The following is a 21013-nucleotide window of genomic DNA, read 5'->3' as shown; positions in this document are numbered from 1 at the left end:
TTTATTGGGATATAAATTTGAGATTTTCACATGAAGACTGGTAGAACATTTTTGAATATTGTCACAGTACATCTGTGGGGAGTTTTTTTGATTCCTAGAGTTACGAGGAATCCTGCTTTAATAAGAGCAAACAAGCTTGCCAAGTATACCTGATGTTGTAGAATCTGTATAGAATACCTTAGCCTCTGAATGAGAGTAGGTTAGGTTGTGCTGCTTAATCTACAACAACCCTCAAACCTCAGTGGGTTAAAATGACAACTATTTAATTTTTGTTCACAGTATTTTCTTGTTCCTTGTCCAGTGTGGGTAGGCAAGGGAAACTCTGCTCATGATGGTCACTCATGAATTCAAGGTGTTGAGGCCCCATCCCAATATGTCTTTTCACTATATCTGTGGCAAGGGGCAAACAATTATGGGTTGTACTTTAAATCCTGTTTCATTGTTATGAAAAAAACTTTAAGACATTTACTGAGGATATTTCATATAAAAACACAAAATCAGAGAATACTATAATGAAACTCCTGGTGCATCATTTAGCTTCCCAGAAAATACACATCTTACACATCACAGGCATTACTTGATCTTATGCGTAAATACTTCATGTTGTATCTTTAAAAACAGAAGAGAACCATAACTTTATTATCCTACCCAGCAAAATTAACACTTTTCCTTTGGTAATATATAATACCATCTTTGTATTCATTGTTTCCTAATTGTCTTTTCAGTTGGTTGGTTCAAATAGGGATCCAACCTACATTGCGTTGGTTGATATACCTTTTTAGTTTTTCCATTTACAACAGTTCCTCTCTTTCCATTCATTTTTGTAGCCATTCTTTGAACTAAAGGAATTGGGTTGTTTCTCTAAAGAATTTTCTGCATTTCTGTATTTGGTTGATTGTATCCTTGTGGGGTACAATTTGACATTTCTTTATTCTGCATATTTTCTGTAAACTGATCTAGAGACTTGAGCAGATTTGGTTCAATTCCTTGCCAAAATAAAAGTTGCTTTTATTTTACTTCTTTTCTCATGCGAATATAAATCTTAATTCTGCATAAATGTACCTATGTTATTGAAATGTCATTTTGTTTAATTAGTTCTGTCTGGCTGTACTGATCTGCTTTAACTTGTGAAATGAAAATAAGCCTGCTGAAGAGACTTATCCATGTTTTTAGTTTTTTAGCACTTGCAGATGGAATTTATTTATATCTGGTGATTTGGGACACCATTGTCCAGTCTTTGAAGTTAAGAAAGTGTGAATATCAGTGGAAACAGATTAGATTGTACTGTTAAAACTAATTCTGTTGTCTTTTATTTGTATAAATGTTCAGTTTCCTTAACATGATTGAGTACAGCACAGAATGTTCTAATTTCCCACATTTCAAGACTGAAATTACTTTTTCTTATTTGCCTGACTATTATGCAGACAATGAGAGTGTTCTTGCCATTATTATTTTATTTCTCAAAACTCCAACATCTATTTATCATTTTCCATTTTAAGTATTTCATCAAAACTTCAGTAATATGCTGTCCTATTTTTAGAGCAGTAATTCTGCTAACAAATTACATTTATTTTGAATGAGCTGTGTCATCACCATGGAAATAGTACTTCACTAGAAATTCTATTTAAAAAGCTTAACTATTTGAAAATGTTTCTCTTTATACCTTTTGTTAGATAATTTTTAAAAACAAGTGTTCTCAGATGTAGCTGTTAGTATATACTTATTTTATTTTCTTCCTGTATGGATGATTTATTGTGCAAAATGAGGTTAAGATATATGACTAGGAAAGTAAGAGGAATTAAATGATACTGTTATGTTTACACCATGATAATATGAGGAGTCTGTTAAAAAAAACTATTAACAGGTTGAAATATAACATACTATACTCATTACTTCCACAACTATGGCAATAATCATCTATATTTTGTACTCTTTTTTTGTGTTTGTCATAAGGGAAAAAAGCAAGGAAAGAAGTTGTAAAGGATTTATTTGAGAAAGTTTCAGGTTACGGTCTAAGGATCGAGACTCAGTATTGATGACCTTTTTTATCAAGTGGAGATTAAATTCTATTCAGTACATTGGGTTTGCTAATACCTAGAGGCTTAATTGTTAATTAAAAACTTATGTCTTAGAACTAAAATGATTATATCTCAGTCATACTGATTAGTTCATATAATTTCTTGCTTGCTTGTCATTTATTTACTCACTAATTGATAACCCTGTTTCAACTCTTAGCTCACTATTCAGAGTAGAGTTGAACCATAAAAATCTGCCATTACATGGAGGAACCCACAGGTCTAATGCAGGAAGGAGGGGGAAAGGATAGAAAAGATATTCACATGTGTTTTGTTTTTATATGTTTGTTTTTTGAGAAATGTCAAAAAATCAAGCCCCACAGGAGTAAAAATAATTCAAGGCAGAAAAATTTAGCATCTACTGATCTGATTAGCTCTTAGAATTTATGTGAAAGGTAGTGCTGTTTATTACTGTAGCTTCTATTGGAATTTTTAAAAAATGCAATTCATCAATCAACAGGTCAAAATATTAAGATTGTTAGAGGAAACAACTAGGCATCAAGAGGCCTCATTAAATGAGTACATACAGCTAAATATGGGCCACTACATAGACATGATAAAAATGGAGTAGATGTACATCTACAGATAAAGAGCTCTAAAACACATTATTAAATGAGAAAAGGTAAAAGGATGTATAATGTAATCACATTTTTTAAAAGGATATGTGTATGCTAGTATATGAATAATATTTTTCTGGAAGCATACACAAGAACCTTAGTGTGGTTTTGATATATTTTTTGACATTTTAATTCCATACATCTACTATATTACTTAAAACACAAACATTTAAAAGTAACAAAACATTGGAAAGGGGGTCTTTTATCCTTGGAAATATTAGAAAAGGCTACAAGAATGTTATTTTCCTTGTAGGAAATGTCATGGTTCTTATATTCAGAAAACTATTATTTAAAACAGGATTACTTTTCCCTAGGATTTTCACTTAAACAGAGTTAATTTAGAAGAATCTTCAGGAGTGGAAAATTCTCCAGCTGGTGCTAGACCAAAGAGAAAAAACAAGAAGTCTTATGATTTAACTCCAGTTGATAAATTTTGGCAGAAACATAAAGGAAGGTAAGAAAAACATCATTAAAAGATTCACTCCTTAAAAAGAAATGAAGATGTCATCTGACTTAATGTATTTGATTTTAAAAAAATACAAAAGGTCATAGTAGTTCATCTACGCAAGGAGTAGTAACTGTAAGTAGTCTATAGATATAAGTATCTTTATTGCCTAATTTCTTCCTGACTCCTGGGTTGTTTTTGTTGGTTATTTTGTTAGGGCACTTCTCTTTTCAACAAGCCCATACCATATGATTTTGTAGATTTTACAGATAGTCTTTCTAAATTTTATTGCTGTCTTCATTGACCTACAAGACCATTTCTGCTTTTTATTAAAATAGGTTTTTATGATAGCGAAACACAGAAGTATGATTTTCCTTTTTTTGTTTCATGTTCGCCTTCATACAAACCTAGTTTTATGTATCTGCTATGGAGAATACCTAAATCTGAAAACCAGATTTATTTAAAGTACATTTGAATAATAGGTGAAAAAATTGTGAAAATTTGCCATGTGATTTATCATAGATATACAGATCCCATGTGTTGCTATGTCCCCTTAAAGTTCAGAGTATTTCATGGGCTCAGCAACTGTTGTAAGTTATTTGGTGGTCATTATGGACAGGAAAATTCTAAACAAACAAAAAAATTATTCTTCTGAGAGAAAAAGAATGTTGCTCATCAACCATTCTGGAAATATGTTATTATTTTGACTATTTGAAGTGTTTCTATATCTAATCTGTCTGTCTGTCTATATGCACAGAGAGAGAGAGGAGGAGGGAAGGAAGGTGGGAGGGAGAGGGGCCTATGTCCTTGATATGGCTGTTCTCTTTGGGTTCTTTTATATTGAAAGAGAAATAAGGTGTAAACTTAGTTCAACATGCTGGAATTCTTTGTATGTTTTATCTTTTTGTTATTTATAACTTTAACACTGGACATTATGTTGTTATAGCAAAGAATTTGATTTTTCTACAGAGAAAAGCCACTATCTTCCTCTTTCTATGGCAATTTTGGGTATCGTTATAGTATGTTTTAAATAATTTGTTTCTCTTTAGAATTCCATAGCCTATATTTCCTTCCAGAATAATGAAGTACAAGAAGTTACATTTACATAGGACATTTTAAAGTTAACTTTAAAGTTTACATTCCCCAATAGGAAAAAGCTTAAGGAAAAAAAAAATCTCTTCATTTAAATATGGAAGTTTTAAATATTTTCTTTAGACCATATGTTTAGGAACAATCCAAGAGGTCAGGTGAATTTTAAGGACTTTAATTTTTTTAAAGACACTGGGAGACAGCATGGAGTTAAACCAAGCGACTTAAATCTCTCTGAGCTTCAGTTTCCTCAGCAGTAAAACGTGAGGATAATTCTACCTATTGCTTTATTTCAGAATGGTGTTATGAAGATTAAGCTTTCATTTGTTAAACAAAGACTAAAACCCAGTTTTGGCAGATCCAGAGTCCCTGGTCTTAACTATTAAGAGTGTTGACCTCAGCAAGACCGTGATCAGGATTAAATGAGAAAATAGAGACAAGTTATTAGTAAAGTGTTTTGCATGCAGTAAACACTCAATAAATGTAAGCAATAATTATTGTTTGTTAGCTCCGAGATCTGAAGATTCTAGAGATTTTAAGGTTCTTCTAGTTCACCCAGCACATTTTACATGCTCAGTGCTATTTTTGGCCAACATAGACTTGCTGAAGTTGGCATTAGTGCCTGCTGTTTTCATATAAAACCAGATTATGTTCCTCAAAATCCTTTCAGAATCTCTGTGTTTTCTGTCAGTCCATTGGATAAAATGCGCTGATCATTAGTGAAGTATTATCAAGTATCAGGGCTGAGGAAAGAGGAAAAGATTTTTGTTTCATTACTGATGAGATGTGACATTTTCATTCTTGAAGGAGAAAAAACTCCTGGCTTCCCCTAAGACTTTAGATGAAAAAACATTCATATTGGCAGCCATTTTGTGGTCAACATATATTCATTTAGAATTGTTCTAGATTAGTACCGAGCAACAGTTATTCTACCAGACTGCTCAGTGATTGCATATCAATTGTGTCAGAACTTTATGGAAATCACTACTAAACTGCATTCACCTGGAAGAAGATACCAGGCATTACATAATTGGCCTGTATTATGTTTTTACTAGTAGTGTTGTAGGATGTTAAGCTTACAGACTTAAAAGATTTTTTTCACAATTTACTGGCGTGTAGTATGTTTAAATACTGCCTTTGTAGTTGCATGGACCTGTGATACTATGTGTTAACTTGGGTGATAACATTTAATTGATGCTTGATATACCAGGACTTTTGTTTTTTAGTTACTTAGATTATTTTTTTTTTCTAATAGCTTATAGGTGAAAAGAAAATGTGATATGGTTATTGAAAAGAATAGAAATAAAGTTTACATTTGTTTAGATGTATAAGTATTATGATACACATTTTAAAGAAATAGTATTTATAATGTGTAGTTACCTTTGAACAATGCAGGGATTAGAGGCACTGACCTCTCTACACAGTCAAAAATCTGTATTCGCCTCCCCAAAAACTTAACTGCAGTGGACTCTCTGCATTCGAGGATTCAACCAACTGCTGTTGAGAATGTGAAAATACTGTTTTTCATCATGATTGGTTGAATCCATGGATGTAAAACCTGTAGATACTAAGGGCCAACTGTATTTATTGAAAAAAATCAACGTATTAAGCGGACCTGTCTATTTCAAACCCAAATTGTTCAGAGGTCAACTGTAAGTAGATATCACAAGAGATAATAGTTGTAGTTATGCTAAATGTCTGCGTATGCATATAGAAAACATTCAGATCCAAATAAGTACATTTATAGTAATAAAGCCTCATTGTATATAATTCAAAATTTACACAAAAATCAGTCTTTTAATATCATACTCATAGTTTCTTCTATGCAATACTGTTTCAGTCCATTCCCAGAAGTTGCAGAATCAGTTCAACAAGAACTAGAATCTTACAGAGCACAGGAAGATGAAGTTAAACGACTTAAAAGCATTATGGTAAGGTTCTGTTTGCTTTCTTGGAATTGCGGGAAGAACATCCGGAGAGAGAAAGAGGTTAACTTTTTTTCCTCCTAAAAATTCAAGGCCATTCATTGCTTTAATAACAAAATTTCAATTTATAGTTAAAAGATCTTTTTCAAAAAGAAATCTAAATACTGAGGAATAGGCCAAAATTTTTTAAAGAGGGTGTGCCAGGCCCCAGGTGTGTGCTGCGAGGACGTGGGAGGAGACGCCCCACCTTCAGTAATCCAGTTCTTAAGGGAAGATGGCAACGTCCGTAGGTCAGGGGTGGAAATGGGGCGGGGGGGGGGGGAGAATTTAAAAATATATATATTTATTTATTTGTTTTAAGAATAATATGAATTTATGGTTTGAAAAATATATATATAATGTGGCTTAGCTGCTCAGTCTATGCTTTGTTCTAACTTCACATTTCAGCTCTACTGTTTATTACTATGTGACCTGTGGCAAGTTTCTGGCCGTATTTCTTTGCCTGAAAATTCCAGCTGATCCTTTTTTAGTCATACAACCATTTATTAGTCTGTCGATGGCTAGAACTTTTCTGTACCTATAAAAATGCATATGCTTGCTGCTTAAAGGATAATTATTTTTCTCAGTTACCTAAATCTTTATCATTGATCTTAGAAACATGTTGAGTATGCTTGGTCTTGGGATTGTTTAGTCATTGCTGGGAACTTTTTTTTTTTTCCAGGGACTAGAAGGGGAAGATGAAGGAGCCATAAGTATGCTTTCTGATAATACTGCTAAGCTAACATCAGCTGTTAGGTAAGTAAACATTGTATCATCTTGGAAATCTTTCTATAGATAAGATTTATTTAGGAGGTTAAAAAATTGATTAATACTTTTAATAATAAGAAATAATAGATAATAACATATACCTTTAAGATTAAAGAACTAAACTGTGTTTTTAGCATATTGAGGCTAATTTGTTTCTTCTTCTTTATAGCGGATCATATGCTGCTTTCACTAGTTAGAGAATTGTATAATGGAGATAATTTTACCATGAAGATAGTATTGGTGATAAAGTAATGCGAGTTATTGAATTTATTGTTGCTACTATTAACAGTTAAGCATTTCCTTTTGGACATTTTAAATGCCATCAGGGAGAAAGGAAATGTTTTAGAAATATTGGTACAATCATATTTCTGTTGATCTAATTTTATTCTAAACTTCCAGATTTTGCAGCCAGAAAGTGAAATGGTGAAATAATATTCGGGAGGCAGATTATTTTAAACTAAGAATCATTTCACTTATGTTAAAGTGGTAAATACTGTTATGTATTCAAGCCTAGAGATTAAATTCAGTTGATAGACAGTTTAACTTGTCATTTCATTACTGTTTTACTATTCTTAGTTTCCTCAGAGGAAACACCCAGGTGTGGTTTTTATTAAGGTCTTTGTTATTTTCTTAGAAAATTTAATGGTTAATTTTTCACTTTTTTTGATATTTGTAGTTCTTTGCCAGAACTCCTTGAGAAAAAAAGACTTATTGATCTCCATACAAATGTTGCCACTGCTGTTTTAGAACATATAAAGGTAAATTTAACTTTTATCTCCCTCATAATATAATTTTTATTTCTATAGGGTTTTATATTTGGTAAGATGCTTTCATGTTCATTATCTCATTGAGCCCTCACTGTAACATTATGACATATAATTATTGAAGGCAGCATTATTACCTTCATTTTTTGTAAATGAGGAAACTTAAGAATCCAGAAAGACTAATGATTTACCCAAGGTCACACATTCAGTAAACAGAAGTTAGAATCTGTGATATTTCTATTTGGTTGCACTGCCTTAATACCATCTCTACATATGCTACTCTATTAACAATAGGCCTGTATCTAACCATCAGTTATACAGATTTAGACATTCTTGTATTATCTAAAATATCCATTAATAACATTTTTTATGTAACTTGGTTCTGAACTTTTTAATTTTAGATGAGTCTGTTAGCATTAAAGCTTCTTACTTTCTCTCGTGCTGTGATTCGGAAACAAATATATTGGCTTTTCTATATGATGTTGTCATGGTTTTTTTGGTCATTATTTATGGTTATCCCTTATTAGCTTGACTTATTCAGTTTTTTTCAGTATTCTATAGTTATTTATTATCTGGACATGAAGCTGAATTCCAATGACAGCTTGATTATATGCTAGGATGTGGTTATACTGACTACTGCTTGCCATTTAATATGATACATTTGAAAAAGTAATGTAAAAATAAAGCTGAATATGCATACTTCCTGTCAAAGATGTTGATAACACCTTGGATTTATGGAAAAGGGACTTAAACCTTTCTTTTTTAATTATTTAAAAAAGTTATGGAGCATTAGAAATGAGCTAATATAGATAGATAATGAGCATGGTGCAGCGTGGAATGTAAACCTACATAATTTCTGTTAAACTGACAACCTAATTTTTTTCTCTGTTCTACATCCTGATATTGATACTAGCTATTTTCTTATACTTACAGGAATAGAGACATAATTGTTCAGTCTTTAAATGATTCTGCTGATATTTTCCATTTTATATGTAGCATCTCCATAAGTGGGAAAAGACTTATGATAGATCTTTTTATCTGAGGTCTTTTATTGCCTGAGAAAATAGTTTATATAACCAGGTGAAACACAACAGAGAGCTATATAGAAAATTTCCCTCAGGAGGAGAGAAAAGACTTTACTTACAAGGCAAAGACCATAATCTAATATAAAAAGTTTTTAAATGTATTGCACTATAACAAATTTTAGTTTCTAGTTTTTTAAACTATTTAAGTATATAATAATGATCTTATGATCTATTCAACAAACATTTTTTGAGTACTTGCCGTATGCCAGTCAGGATGCTAGGTGCTACCTGCAAATAAATAGACAATTAAAAACAAATTCTAAGAAGTTATAACAGTTGTTTTGTTTTGTTTTGTTTTTTAAGTTTATTGGGGTAACATTGGTTAATACAATCATATAATTTTCAAGTGTACATTATCATTTGACATCTGTATATTCTATCGTGTTTACCACCCAAAGTCCCGTTTCTTTCAGCTACCATATATTTGATCCCCTTTACCAACCTCACCCTCCCCTTCCCCCCTATATTTGACTCCCTTTACCCCATTTGCCTCCCTCCTCCCCCATCCCACTAGTAACCACTCCTCTATAGTCCATGTGCCTCTGTTTGTTTGTCCTGCTCATTTGTTGCTTTTAGGTTTATATCCCACATATAAGTGATATTATGTGATTTTCAACTTTTCCTATCTGGCTTATTTTGCTTAGCATGATTATCTTGAGGTCCATCCATGCAGTACTTAGTTATGACAGTTGTTAATAGTTCCATGTGTGCTTTGAGATTTAAGCTGCTCTGTGGATTTCCTTTGACTTATAGGGTTTTAAAAGTTTATTTTTATATTTAACTTTCTGACCTCAGTTCTTAAAGCTATAAACCCAGGAAAATGCCAAGCTCATCTCCTACCAAAATAAGTTGCATAACCCAAAGTAACTAACTATTGTATCTATGGAAAGGGCAGAGTTTCATCCTATTCATAAAACTTTATAAACGTTATCTTGCTACAAATATATATGAATATATCCCAGGTCAGAGACTAGAGCTTATGGTTTGAGAACATTCTGGTTAAAGTAATTTATTTATTCAGTCATGTATATTGAGTGGCTTGTGTATATTGTGCTATGCCCAATTCCGTAGATTCTGTAGTAAACAAGACATAAGTTCTCTTGGAGCTAATTTAAGTAACAACAAAGTAAACAAATTAGAAAACAAGATAACTTCAGGCATTTAGGTAATGTGAAAACAATAAAAATGGGGCGATGTGAGACAATAGAGAATGGCTGAGAGGGCTGCTCTCAGTGGTTAGGAGTAAGTAGGTAGGTGCTGAGGTGCTGTTTTGAATTGGACCCGAATCACAAGAAGGAGCCAGTTTATGAAAATCACAGGGCCAAACTTCTAGGTGGAAGGACTAATAAGTGCAAAAACCTTATATAGGAACAAGTTGGTGTGTTTGAGGACCTAGAAGACTAATGTACTTAGGGTGAATAGGGAAAGAGTGATAGACTGTTGGGTCAAGAGAAATGAGAATTTCAACATTATAAGAAGTCATTGGAGATTAATGACATGATTGGATTTATGTTTTAAATGGATAATGGACAGGAATGTGAGAGTGGTGAATTCTGGAAGTGTAGAAATGAAAGAATGGCTGTTATAGCTATCTTGATGGAAAAAAATGTTTTTAAAGGCAAAATGTACTTAAATTTTTTATGGTATTTATAATTTTACACTATGTGTTTTTCCAAATAATTTTGTGCTAATGGAGGCTATATATCTGAAATACTTTAATATGCCGCCATGCCTGACCCAAACAAATTCTGCTTTAAGACTTGGTCATTTGGCTCTCTTCATAAAAGAAGTTGTTTCTTCAAGGGCTGATTGGCAAGTGTCTTATGCTAAGAAATGAATTTGTCATTCAAGGTGTTAAGTGATTTTATATAAAAGCTACACATTTTGGAAGTTTTTGGTTGTTGCTGCTGCTGCTGTTGTTGTTTTGCTGTACCTCAAGGAAGACACCCTTTCCTAATAAGTTTTGATTTAAGGAAACCGTGCTATAAAGGACATTCATAAAGGAAAATAATGTCATGTATGGGATACACTATTCTTCTTTGGGTTCTCAGAAACTCAGTTAATATCAAGTTTTTAAATATCCTTGATAAAGCAGCATATATGTATAAATTATAGTTCCATTTAATAAATCACATACTCTGTTATCCTGATGTAAGAAATTCTATATTAGTAGAGAAAAATTGAAACGTTTTCTGTGAAAACTCCTCTTATAATGTTGACCATCTCTTTTAAGTTGTTCTTCTCCCCTGTCCCTAGCATATAAACTTCATTATTTCTTATTATTCCTAGTTATAAAATTTCTTCTCATAGTTTTTCATAACTATTAAATTTCTAATTATATAGTGTTTACTTTTAAGTGTCATGTTTATACCATTCCTATGTTCTATCATCTACCTCTGGTTATAATGTTGTTATTAGTTAAAGAAGTATTTTTCTCCATGATCTCTTGCATTTGTCACCAGAACTTCACTTATTTGTAAACATTTATTCACTTAAGCAGTAATATTTTTTTAATTTTTATTAGCAAGGATATTATGACTTTTTATACAGAGATCTCAGAGCACTTCTCTTGATAATTGTCTATATTGCAGTTTTACAATAGGTCATTTTCTGAAACGGAGTCTTAGAAGAAATTAATTTCTTTAGAAGTCTTGGCAATTATCCAGCAATGAATGTTTTGGTAGAAAGTTAAAAACAGCGTACCAGTTTGCAACAACTTTAGCAAATGTTATCACTTAAGTTTATTTAGGTATTCTGAGTATTTTAGTGGCTTGGGTAGTTAACTTTGATCTAATAAAGAGTAAATTGTTGAATTCTCATTTTTATTTGAGTAATCCATACCTTTTAAACCTTTTCTTTAGCAGTTCTTTTATTTCTAATACAAATATGACTTTCCTCACTTGCTGGTTGTTGGGTAATGGCTTCTGGGATTACTTAATAATTTGTAGCTAAAATTTTAATTTGTTTTGATTATTGTTATTCCACCTGCATAGTCAAACTGAATTCAGTACTCTTTAGCATCAGGTACCTAAGAAAAGTAAAAGAAGTCCCAGTATGCTAGAGGTGGAAATGGCATTATGTACTCTTTCACCTCATGCTCCCACTTGAGAGCAAGAGTTATAACATCAGAATGCTCTTTCCTTTTGTAGCCAGCAAAGAACAGGCTGTTCATAAGCTGTTGTGAATCGAGTTTTCATTGATGCTGAATCCTCATTTTTGTTCTGCTACTTGTGGAGAAAGTTAAGAGGTACTGAATTAGATCTAAAGATAACATCTGACTAAGCAAACATGTATAGCCTTGGGTCTACACTCTGAGCAAGGTTTAGCCCTTGCTAGTAATGCTTGCTTTTAACCACAGTCCCTCCTATGAGTGGCAAAAGAAGATTGCTTCTATAAAACTAAGTTACACAACTCAGAAAGACTCAATAAAGATGGTGAGTTAATTGTTTAAATTCATAGGGAGTAAAAAAAAAAAAACCTTAAAAGATCAAAAAAATTCAAAAAATATTAAAATTACTTTGCAAATGTCTTTAAATCTTTTTGTTCCACTTCAAAGTAACTGAAACTAGAAATCATAGGTGATCCCTTATAAAGGTATGCTTTATGCAAGAAAGAAAAAATTTCAGTCAATGAACATTACACACAAAGAAAAGTTCTTAGACCTACATCAGGGTTGACAGACAGTTGTACATTTTAGGTCTTAAGTTAAAAGGCAATATTTAAAACATATATACAACACAGATCCTTTTTTTACCATTATTTATATTAACTGACTTTAATTAACTGATCACTAGTCTGCTCACAGTGGGGAAGAAATTTTACTATACTAGGAATCAGAACATTCCTCTGGCTAGATATGTACTAAGAGAATGTTCTTATGACCTTGGTGTCTTATCTTCAAAGCAGGAGGAAAATATATTCTATAGCAGGAAGTCCTCAATGGATAAGCTGTCACCATCTCCTACCTCTTCTCATCCCAAATAAGATTAGTCAGTATCAGAATTTGAAGTTTTCCTTATTCAGGTATGACCAGAGAGAGTTCTCGAGAGTAGTCTTTGGTCATACCTGGAGTAAGGAATATCATTTAATTTCTCACACATTGTGAATTTTTGAAGACTACACCCACTTCTCCCACCCCATCCCCCCCCAAAAAGTATGAAATTACCATTCTCTAGCTCTATGTTCTCACTTCTCTGCCATATGCTTTTGTGAAGATGAAATATTGTCATATAGCAAGATCCATTTAATAGATTCATAAAGGTTAAATTTAAAGAAGTAAAGACTTCTCAAAACCCAATAATAAAATAAACAACCCAGCTTAAAAAATGGCCAAAATATTCGAACAGAGATTTGACTGAAAAAATATATAGAAGATAAGTAAGTTAAACATTCACGGTCATTAGAAAAATGCATACTAAACCACAATGAAAAACCGCTACCCAGGATAAATGAAAGCATATGTTCATTGTACACAAACATTCATAGCAGCATCTTTGTAATAGCCAAAAACTGAAAACAACCCCCATGTTCAACAGGTGAATTGGATAAACAAATCATGATATATCCTTACAACAGAATACTATTCAGCAATAAAAAGGAAAGTACTTTTGATACATTATAACAGTATGGATGAATCTCAAAATAATTAGAGTAAAAGAAGCCACAATTTTTAAAAAGTACGTAATCTGTGATTACAAAAAATTTGTAAATATGAAGCTAATCTAGTGACAGAAAGTAAGTCAGTTCTTGCCTTAGGACAGGGAAAAGAGTGTTGGAGGGCCAAAAGGGAAGCATTGCAACTAGGAAACTTCTGGGTAATGAATGATATGTTCACCCTCTGAATTGTGCTCATGATTTCATAAGTTCATAGATTTGTTAAAATTCTGTATTGTATCTCAGTCACTTCAATAAAAGTGAAAACTTCAAATGACTTAGTGTTCATTTATTTTAAATCTTTTATAGATTAAAAAGAAAAAAAGATTTTTGTTTGAGTTGTCAAGAAAGCCAAAGATTAATGTCAGTATTTTGAACTTTTGGGTTTAGGTTTAAGGTGACCTAGAATAGCAAGAAAGAGAGAATATGGTACATAGTTTATGAATAGGTAAGCCTAGGAGATCTGTACAGATTTTTCCATTATAGGGCCATACAAAAGGATAAATGCAGGGAGTAGACGCAAACCAACATGAACAATAAAATGTTTAAAATAAAAGGAGAGGATAGATGCATTCCTTATTTTTTAATACATTTCTCAGTTTATACCTTGACTACTTTTACAGAATTCGAAGTGGCTTACAATGACAGCACGTAGAAGAGCCAAATAGAGAATAATAAGATTCAGATATGTAAATTAGAGTAGAAAGTCTAAAATCAAATATAGTCCTTAAAAAATTCCTCTGTTCTTTGGCCTTCATTTTCCAGAGTCCTTCATTAACCTCCCATGGAACTTAGGACTTTCAAGCTAGTAGGAACCTTGGAAAAGAGTTCTAAGTAGATTCCACAAATTAGTAGGTTTCTTTCTTGGTCCAATAAGGTTAAAAATATAATCTACTGTGTTTTCCTCTTGGAGGTTTACAATGCAGTGTAATATGTAACATAGTCTGGAAGTCATGTGTTTAAAAAACTTAACCATTATTTCTCAAATTTGTTTGACTTTGGAACACTTTTAGGTAATACTTATAACCAACTCTAAGAAGCAGCATTCTGCTGAGCATATTTTGTGAAATATTCTTGTTTAATAAATGAAGGAACCAAGACATTCCTCTCTTAGCTCCAAAACAAGTTAAATGTTTCCTAGTTAATGGTAGGGTTTGAACTCAGACTTGAAACTTTCTGTATTTTGTCTTGTTTACTTTGCCTTGACATTTATCATTGTTATTCACTTTCAGTCCAAATCAGTTTATCAAGTAAAGCCAAGAGCGTCTCATTTAAAGAAATGCCTTAAAGAACTTCACATTCTTTTACCTGACTCCTTCTGATAATGCCATTGTCTCTTTAATATATAATTATTGATAACCTACAATGTACAGTTCTATGGCTGGTTCTTATTTTAATCTTAGTGAAAATATTTGCACTGTAATTGTTATGCGAATGCTGGAGCACTTTAAAAATAACATGCTATATAAATTAGCTATAATTTATATAGATGCTATATAAATTAGCCTCATTTTACTACAGTGCCTTATAGAGGGCTTTATACTTCACAAATAATTTATGATCAAACAGCATCCATAGATCATAATCCTAGGCTGAAGAATATGAACATGTGATGTGTTTTTTTTTTCATTTTCCAGGAAAGAACAAACTTTTTTTATGTCAGATAATTTAACACAATAGATAATTTCCTCTGTTCTACAGAAGAAAATGAATCTCAGAGGTATTGAACATTTGACCAACTGCCAGAAGTTGAACTTTGGCTTTTGACTTTTAAGTTTCATGCTCTGCCATACTGTACTTCCTTGAAACGTATCCACCAAAAATTTAGTGATAATTAATTTGCTCTTCCGTAATCCCTTGGAGCAACTATAGGATCATAAGTAATTTAAACAAAAAAATAGAGGAAAGTACAGACCCTCGATTGTCTTATTAAAATAATTGATCTTTTTTTTGTTTGTTTCATTCATTTAAAAAATAGTCTGGTGTTTTATGTTCATGAGTGCTTAAATAGAAAATGGATATTTAATGGTCAACTGTAATTAAGTTTCATAAAACATACACTTTTTAAAACAATGAATTTTTTTTAAAGGTCAGTTATGTGTAAGTACTGATAATCGAATTTCACACTAGGGTTACATACTGACTGGTAGCAAACATTAATACACACAAACAAATGTATTATATGCTCTGTATTATAAATGTTAGACTGTATACACACACACACACACATGTATGTATATTTTGAAGCACATGCAAAAAAATCTCTAAATTATTTTGAGTCATATTATATATACCCATGAAGATGTAAAGATGGAAGATTGTTATTCAAAGCTACAAAAATTTTCCCAAGATTTTGCAGACACACTTTATTAAATGTGACCCTTTCTTTGGTTTTCCGTTATATACATGCCTTTTTTCTATTTTTTTTTAATTAATAGGCTTTATTTTAAAGCCATTTTACATCTGCTGAAAAATAGGTGAAAAGTATAGAGAATTTCCCTATATCCCCTTAGCTGCTCACCCTCAGATTCCCCTATTACTAACATCTTGAATTGGTGTGGTACATATATTAAAATCGATAAGCCAACATAAATACATTATTACTAAAGTTCATAGTTTGGGTTAGGATTCACTCTCTGTATTATACATTCATTGGGTTTTGACAAATGTATAAAGACATGTTTCCATATGACAGTATCATACAGAATAGTTTCACTGCCCTGAAAGTCACCTGTGTTCCACCTATTCATCCCTTCCTCCTTGCCCCCAAATCCCTGACAACCACTGATCTTTTTACTGTCTCCACAGTACTGTCTTCCAGAATATCATAGAGTAGGATGAGCTTGTTCAGACTGGCGTCTTTCATTTAATGATATATACTTAAGATCCTTCCATGTTGGCTGCTTCCACATTTTCGACAGTTATGAATAAAGGTGCTGTCACCATTCATGTGAAGGTTTTGGGTGGATATAAGTTTTTCACTCTTTTGGCTAAAAACCAAAGAGGGTGATTGCTGAATCATATAACAGTATGTTTAGGTTTGTAACAAACTGCTAGCTACCAAACTGTTTTCCAAAGTTGCTATTATCATTTCAATCCCACCAGCAACCAATGAGAGTTCCTGTTGCTCCACATTCTTGCTGGCATTTGGTATTGTCGGTTTTGGATTTCAGCCATTCTAATAGGTATGTATAGATATCTTGTTGTTGTTTTAATTTGCAGGTCTCTAATGACATATGCTGTGGAGCATCTTTTCATATACTGCTTGCCACCTGTATCTTTGGTGAGGTGTCCGTTCAGGTCTTTGGCCCATTTTTTTAATCGGGTTACTTGTTTTCTTATTGTTGAATTTTAAGAGTTCTTTGTATTTTTGGGAAATATTTTACAAATATTTTCTCACAGTCTCTAGCTTGTCTTCTCATTCTCTTGACAATGTCTTTCAAAGAACAGAAGCTTTTAGTTAAGCCCAGCTCATCGATTAATTTTTTTCATGGATTGTGCCTTTGGTGTTGTATCTAAAAAGTCATCACTATTCCCAAGGTCTTCTAAATTCCATTTTTAGTTAATATATGTGAAAGTTGTCTGTGTCTAGATTCATTTTTTTGCATGTAGATGTCCAGCTTTTCTAGGACAATTTTTCGAAAACACTGTCTTTTTCCATTGAATTGCATTTGCTTTTCTGTCAGAGATCTTTTGACTTTATTTGTGTGGGTCTATTTCTCCACTCTTTTCTGTTCCGTTGATATATTTGTTTACTTTTTGGCCAGTACCACACAATCTTAATTACTGTAGCTTTATTTTAAGTCTTAAAAATCAGGTATTGTCAGTCTTCCATTTTTTTTTCCTCTTTGAACAGGGATCCCTAGACCCCTATTAGGAAACAAGCCACACAGCAGGAGGTAGGCGGCAGGATAGTGAGCCAAGTTTCATCTGTATTTGCAGCCACTCCCCAGTGCTAGCATCATGGTCCCTGGTACCAAAAGGATTGGGGACCCTTGTCCTTGAATATTACATTGGCTCTTTTGGGTTTTACATGTTTTCATATAAACCTTAGAGTTAATTTGTCAGTATCTGCAAAATGACTTGCTGGAATTTTGATTGGGGTTGAATCTGTAGATCAGATCGAGAACTGACATCTTGACAATTTTGAGTCTTCCTATTCATAAACATGGAATATCTCTCCATTTAGTTATTCTTTGATTTCTTTCATCAGAATTCTATAGTTTTTCTCATATAGATTTATAACTTTCATTTATATATGTTTACTATAGAAATAGTATTGCTCTTTTAATTTCAAATTTTAATTGTTCATAGATATTGGAAAGCAATTGACTTTAATATATTAACCTTGCATCCTGCAACCTTGCCGTAATTACTTACTAGTTTTTCATTGTATGGGGTTTTCCATATATACGTCGTCTGTGAACAAAGACAGTATTATTTTTTTCCCATGCTGTATTCCGTTTGCTTTCTCGTCCTACTGCATTTGTTAGGGCCTCCACTATGTTGCTGACAAGTTGCTTTCTCGTCCTACTGCATTTGTTAGGGCCTCCACTATGTTGCTGACAAGGAGTGTGAAGAGACATCGTTGCCTTTTTCCTCATGTAGGCTTTGACTTTTGTATATTAATCTTATATCTTGAAATCTTGCTATAGTCGCTATTCCAGAAATTTTGTGTTGTTTCTTTAGCATTTTCTACATTGACAGTCATGTCATCTGCAAACAAAGACAGTTTTATTTCTTCCTTCCCAATGCATATTCTTTTATTTTATGTTTATTGTATTAGATAGAGCTTCCAGTATAATGTTGGATAGGAGAATTTTGGATAGGAAATTTGAGAGGGGGCATCCTTGCCTTGTTCCCCAGATTAACAGGAGAGCATCTAATTCTCATTTCCATTCTATTTTCTGGAAGACATAGAGAATTACTATAATTCCATTCTTAAATGTTTGATAGAATTCACTGGTGAACCCATGTAGACCTGATGCTTTCTGTTTGGGGAGGTTATTAATTATTGATCAATTTCTTTAATAGATATAGGCCACCTTAATTATGTTTCTCCTTTAGTGAGTTTAGGTAGATTGTGTCTTTTAAGGAATTGGCTTATGTTATGGACTCAGTTGATGGCCTCGCTTTCATTTCTGATGTTAGTTGTTTGTGTTCCCTCTCCCTTTTTCTGAATTAACCTGGCTAGAGATTTGTCAATTTTATCAATCTTTTCCAAGAACCAGCTTTTGGTTCCAGTGATTTTTCTCTACTTCTTGTGTTTTAATTTCATTGATTTCTGCTTATTTCATTGATTTCTGTTCTGATTTTTATTCTTCTGCTTACTTTGAATTTAATTTTCTCTTTTCCTGGGTGTATCTTTTTAAGAGTTCAATACATTGGTAGTATAAATTAAAACTAAATGTCTTAGTAAAATAAAACTTACAATTGTTTACAAATGTCATGTAAATCCCTATTTTTTTCCAGAAATATATAGATAAAGCAGTTTTTTGGTATTTCATTATAATAAAGTTGCTAATATTTGTAGATATCATCTATAAACACCACTTCATGTACATTTAAAATTTTTATTACATAGATCATTGTCAGAATTTAAATATTTTTAGTAGGAGTCAATAGATATGATAAATTTATAAATTAGAGTTGTTTCCTTATTCTAAAATAGGTTTAAGGCAGCTTCCAATAAATAGCACATCTGACAAAAATAATGAAAAAGAAACAGAATAGTTGCTATATAGTTATAATGGTAAGTCTCAAATTTGGCTTTGAAATTTCTGAAAACCAAGATAAAAAGTAAGAGGCAATTAAGTTTAAAAATAAACTTCTTATCATAAAGGAGAATTTCAGTTTTTTATTCTAAGCAAAGTGTTCCTTAGCATTGCTTGTGTCAGGCATTATCTAGAGTAAAATGAATGATGTGATGATACAGTATTTTAATATCAGTTACAGTCATGGATTTGGTATGACAACTTTAATGAAAGGCAAAATAATAATGAGGAAATATAATTAAATGAAGGAGGCTTTATAAGTTACCAGGGTAGAAAGGTCTAAGTTTATAGCCTTTTAGTATCTAGAATTAAAGAATTGCACATTCTTTAATATATTACCACTTTTTTAAAATTGGGCTTTTGATAAGGAATTAGATAACAGAGAAGTTGAAATTACACATTCCGATTTGGGCCTAGAATGCCAGAATTTCACTGGTTTTGGTAGAGAAAAAAAATGCATATGTTTAGAAATAAGATAACCAAGTAGTGAGGTTGATGCCTTTGTTAGAAATTGAAGATCCTAACTAGGTTCCATACCAGTACACTGTTCCACCTCTGTACAGAAGTAGGTAGAGGTATAAGAATGAATTTTATTCAGGATTTTTAAGTCACTCCGACAGAGGAGCAAGTGCCCCAAAGTTAATATTTCCAGCCACCTGTGTTATAGAACACCTTCAAATATAATTCATGGATCATCTGATTATTTTGCAACGTAATTTTTAATGTTGGCACACCCATTCAAACCCACCAGTATGAAATGCAACAAAATATACACCAAAATAACTGAAAATATATTAATGTGCTATTTCATTTATTATAAAAAGCACCTGAGTTTTTGAGAATTCTATTCATCTTGCAAGGCACAAGGCACACAATAATGAAAAAGTAGTTACAAACTTATTCTCTAGTGACATATACACACACAGACTATTATGATACAGCATACAGGTGCTGTGCACCTGGAGAATGTAATATCCATATTCAGCCCTGAAAAGTGATAAGTAAACATATGAAGAAGAAATAACAAGAAACGCTAGGGTGATCTTCAACTAGGTATGGGGTATATCTTAAAGATATAATTCTAAGTTCACTTTAGCTTAGGATGAACTTTCCTGTAGATATTATGTAATAGGTCCCTATCCTATAAACTTTTAATTCTCAATATGGAACATTCCTAATGTTATGTTGCAACAAAAGGGTTTATCATCATCTCCTTCCTGTGAGAAGTAGGGGAAGAGGATATTTGGATTATTAATAGTAAAAGGAAGTATAGCTCTCTTTTTTTTTTTCTTTCTTTCTTTCTTTTCTTTTTTTTTTTTTTTACTTTCACTGCTGACTAGTGTTTTAGGGGGTAAAAATCGGGGGGTTAGAAAAGAGGGAAGGCCAAGGAACACCACTACAGACTTTGTCATCAACCAGTCATTGAAGTGAGAAATGAGAATTTTAGCTAGCAGTGAGTCCCAGAATGGTGGCGTCTATAGCTAGAATGGAAAGAAGAACAGTAAAGAGGAAGAAGACATACCTCTCAGTTGTTGGAAGGAAAAGGCAATTCATTTCATCTCCAGTATGGGCCACATGATAGATGTTTTAGATGATTTTCAAAAGGCAAATGATGTGTACTACAGTTGTCCCTTGAACAACACGAGGGTTAGGGGCACCATCCACCCCCCACTCAAAATTGAAAATACTGTTTTCAGTCTGGTTGGTCGAATCCACAGACAAAACTCCAGGGATATGGGGCTGACTGTATATTTATTAAAATACTCTGTATATAGGTGG

The 21013-nt window shown here is 32.5% G+C and overlaps 1 protein-coding gene across 2 annotated transcripts in view; it reads left to right on the top strand.

Moving 5' to 3' along the window:
* The window catches only part of SCFD1 (sec1 family domain containing 1), a 93695-nt gene that overhangs the window by 28813 nt on the left and 43869 nt on the right, over window positions 1–21013 (top strand). For both annotated transcript variants that reach the window (XM_016123617.2, XM_036218166.1), the window contains exons 11-14: window positions 3007–3146; window positions 6067–6157; window positions 6873–6946; window positions 7635–7716. In XM_016123617.2, the coding sequence (XP_015979103.1) occupies window positions 3007–3146; window positions 6067–6157; window positions 6873–6946; window positions 7635–7716 (387 nt within the window). The remainder of the gene's footprint in view (window positions 1–3006; window positions 3147–6066; window positions 6158–6872; window positions 6947–7634; window positions 7717–21013) is intronic.

Source organism: Rousettus aegyptiacus, unplaced genomic scaffold, assembly GCF_014176215.1.
Source record: "Rousettus aegyptiacus isolate mRouAeg1 unplaced genomic scaffold, mRouAeg1.p scaffold_m13_p_3, whole genome shotgun sequence".
Lineage (NCBI taxonomy): Eukaryota > Metazoa > Chordata > Mammalia > Chiroptera > Pteropodidae > Rousettus > Rousettus aegyptiacus.
The sequence above is the reverse complement of the archived record's forward strand: the minus strand, read 5'-3'. Positions and strand labels throughout refer to the sequence as shown.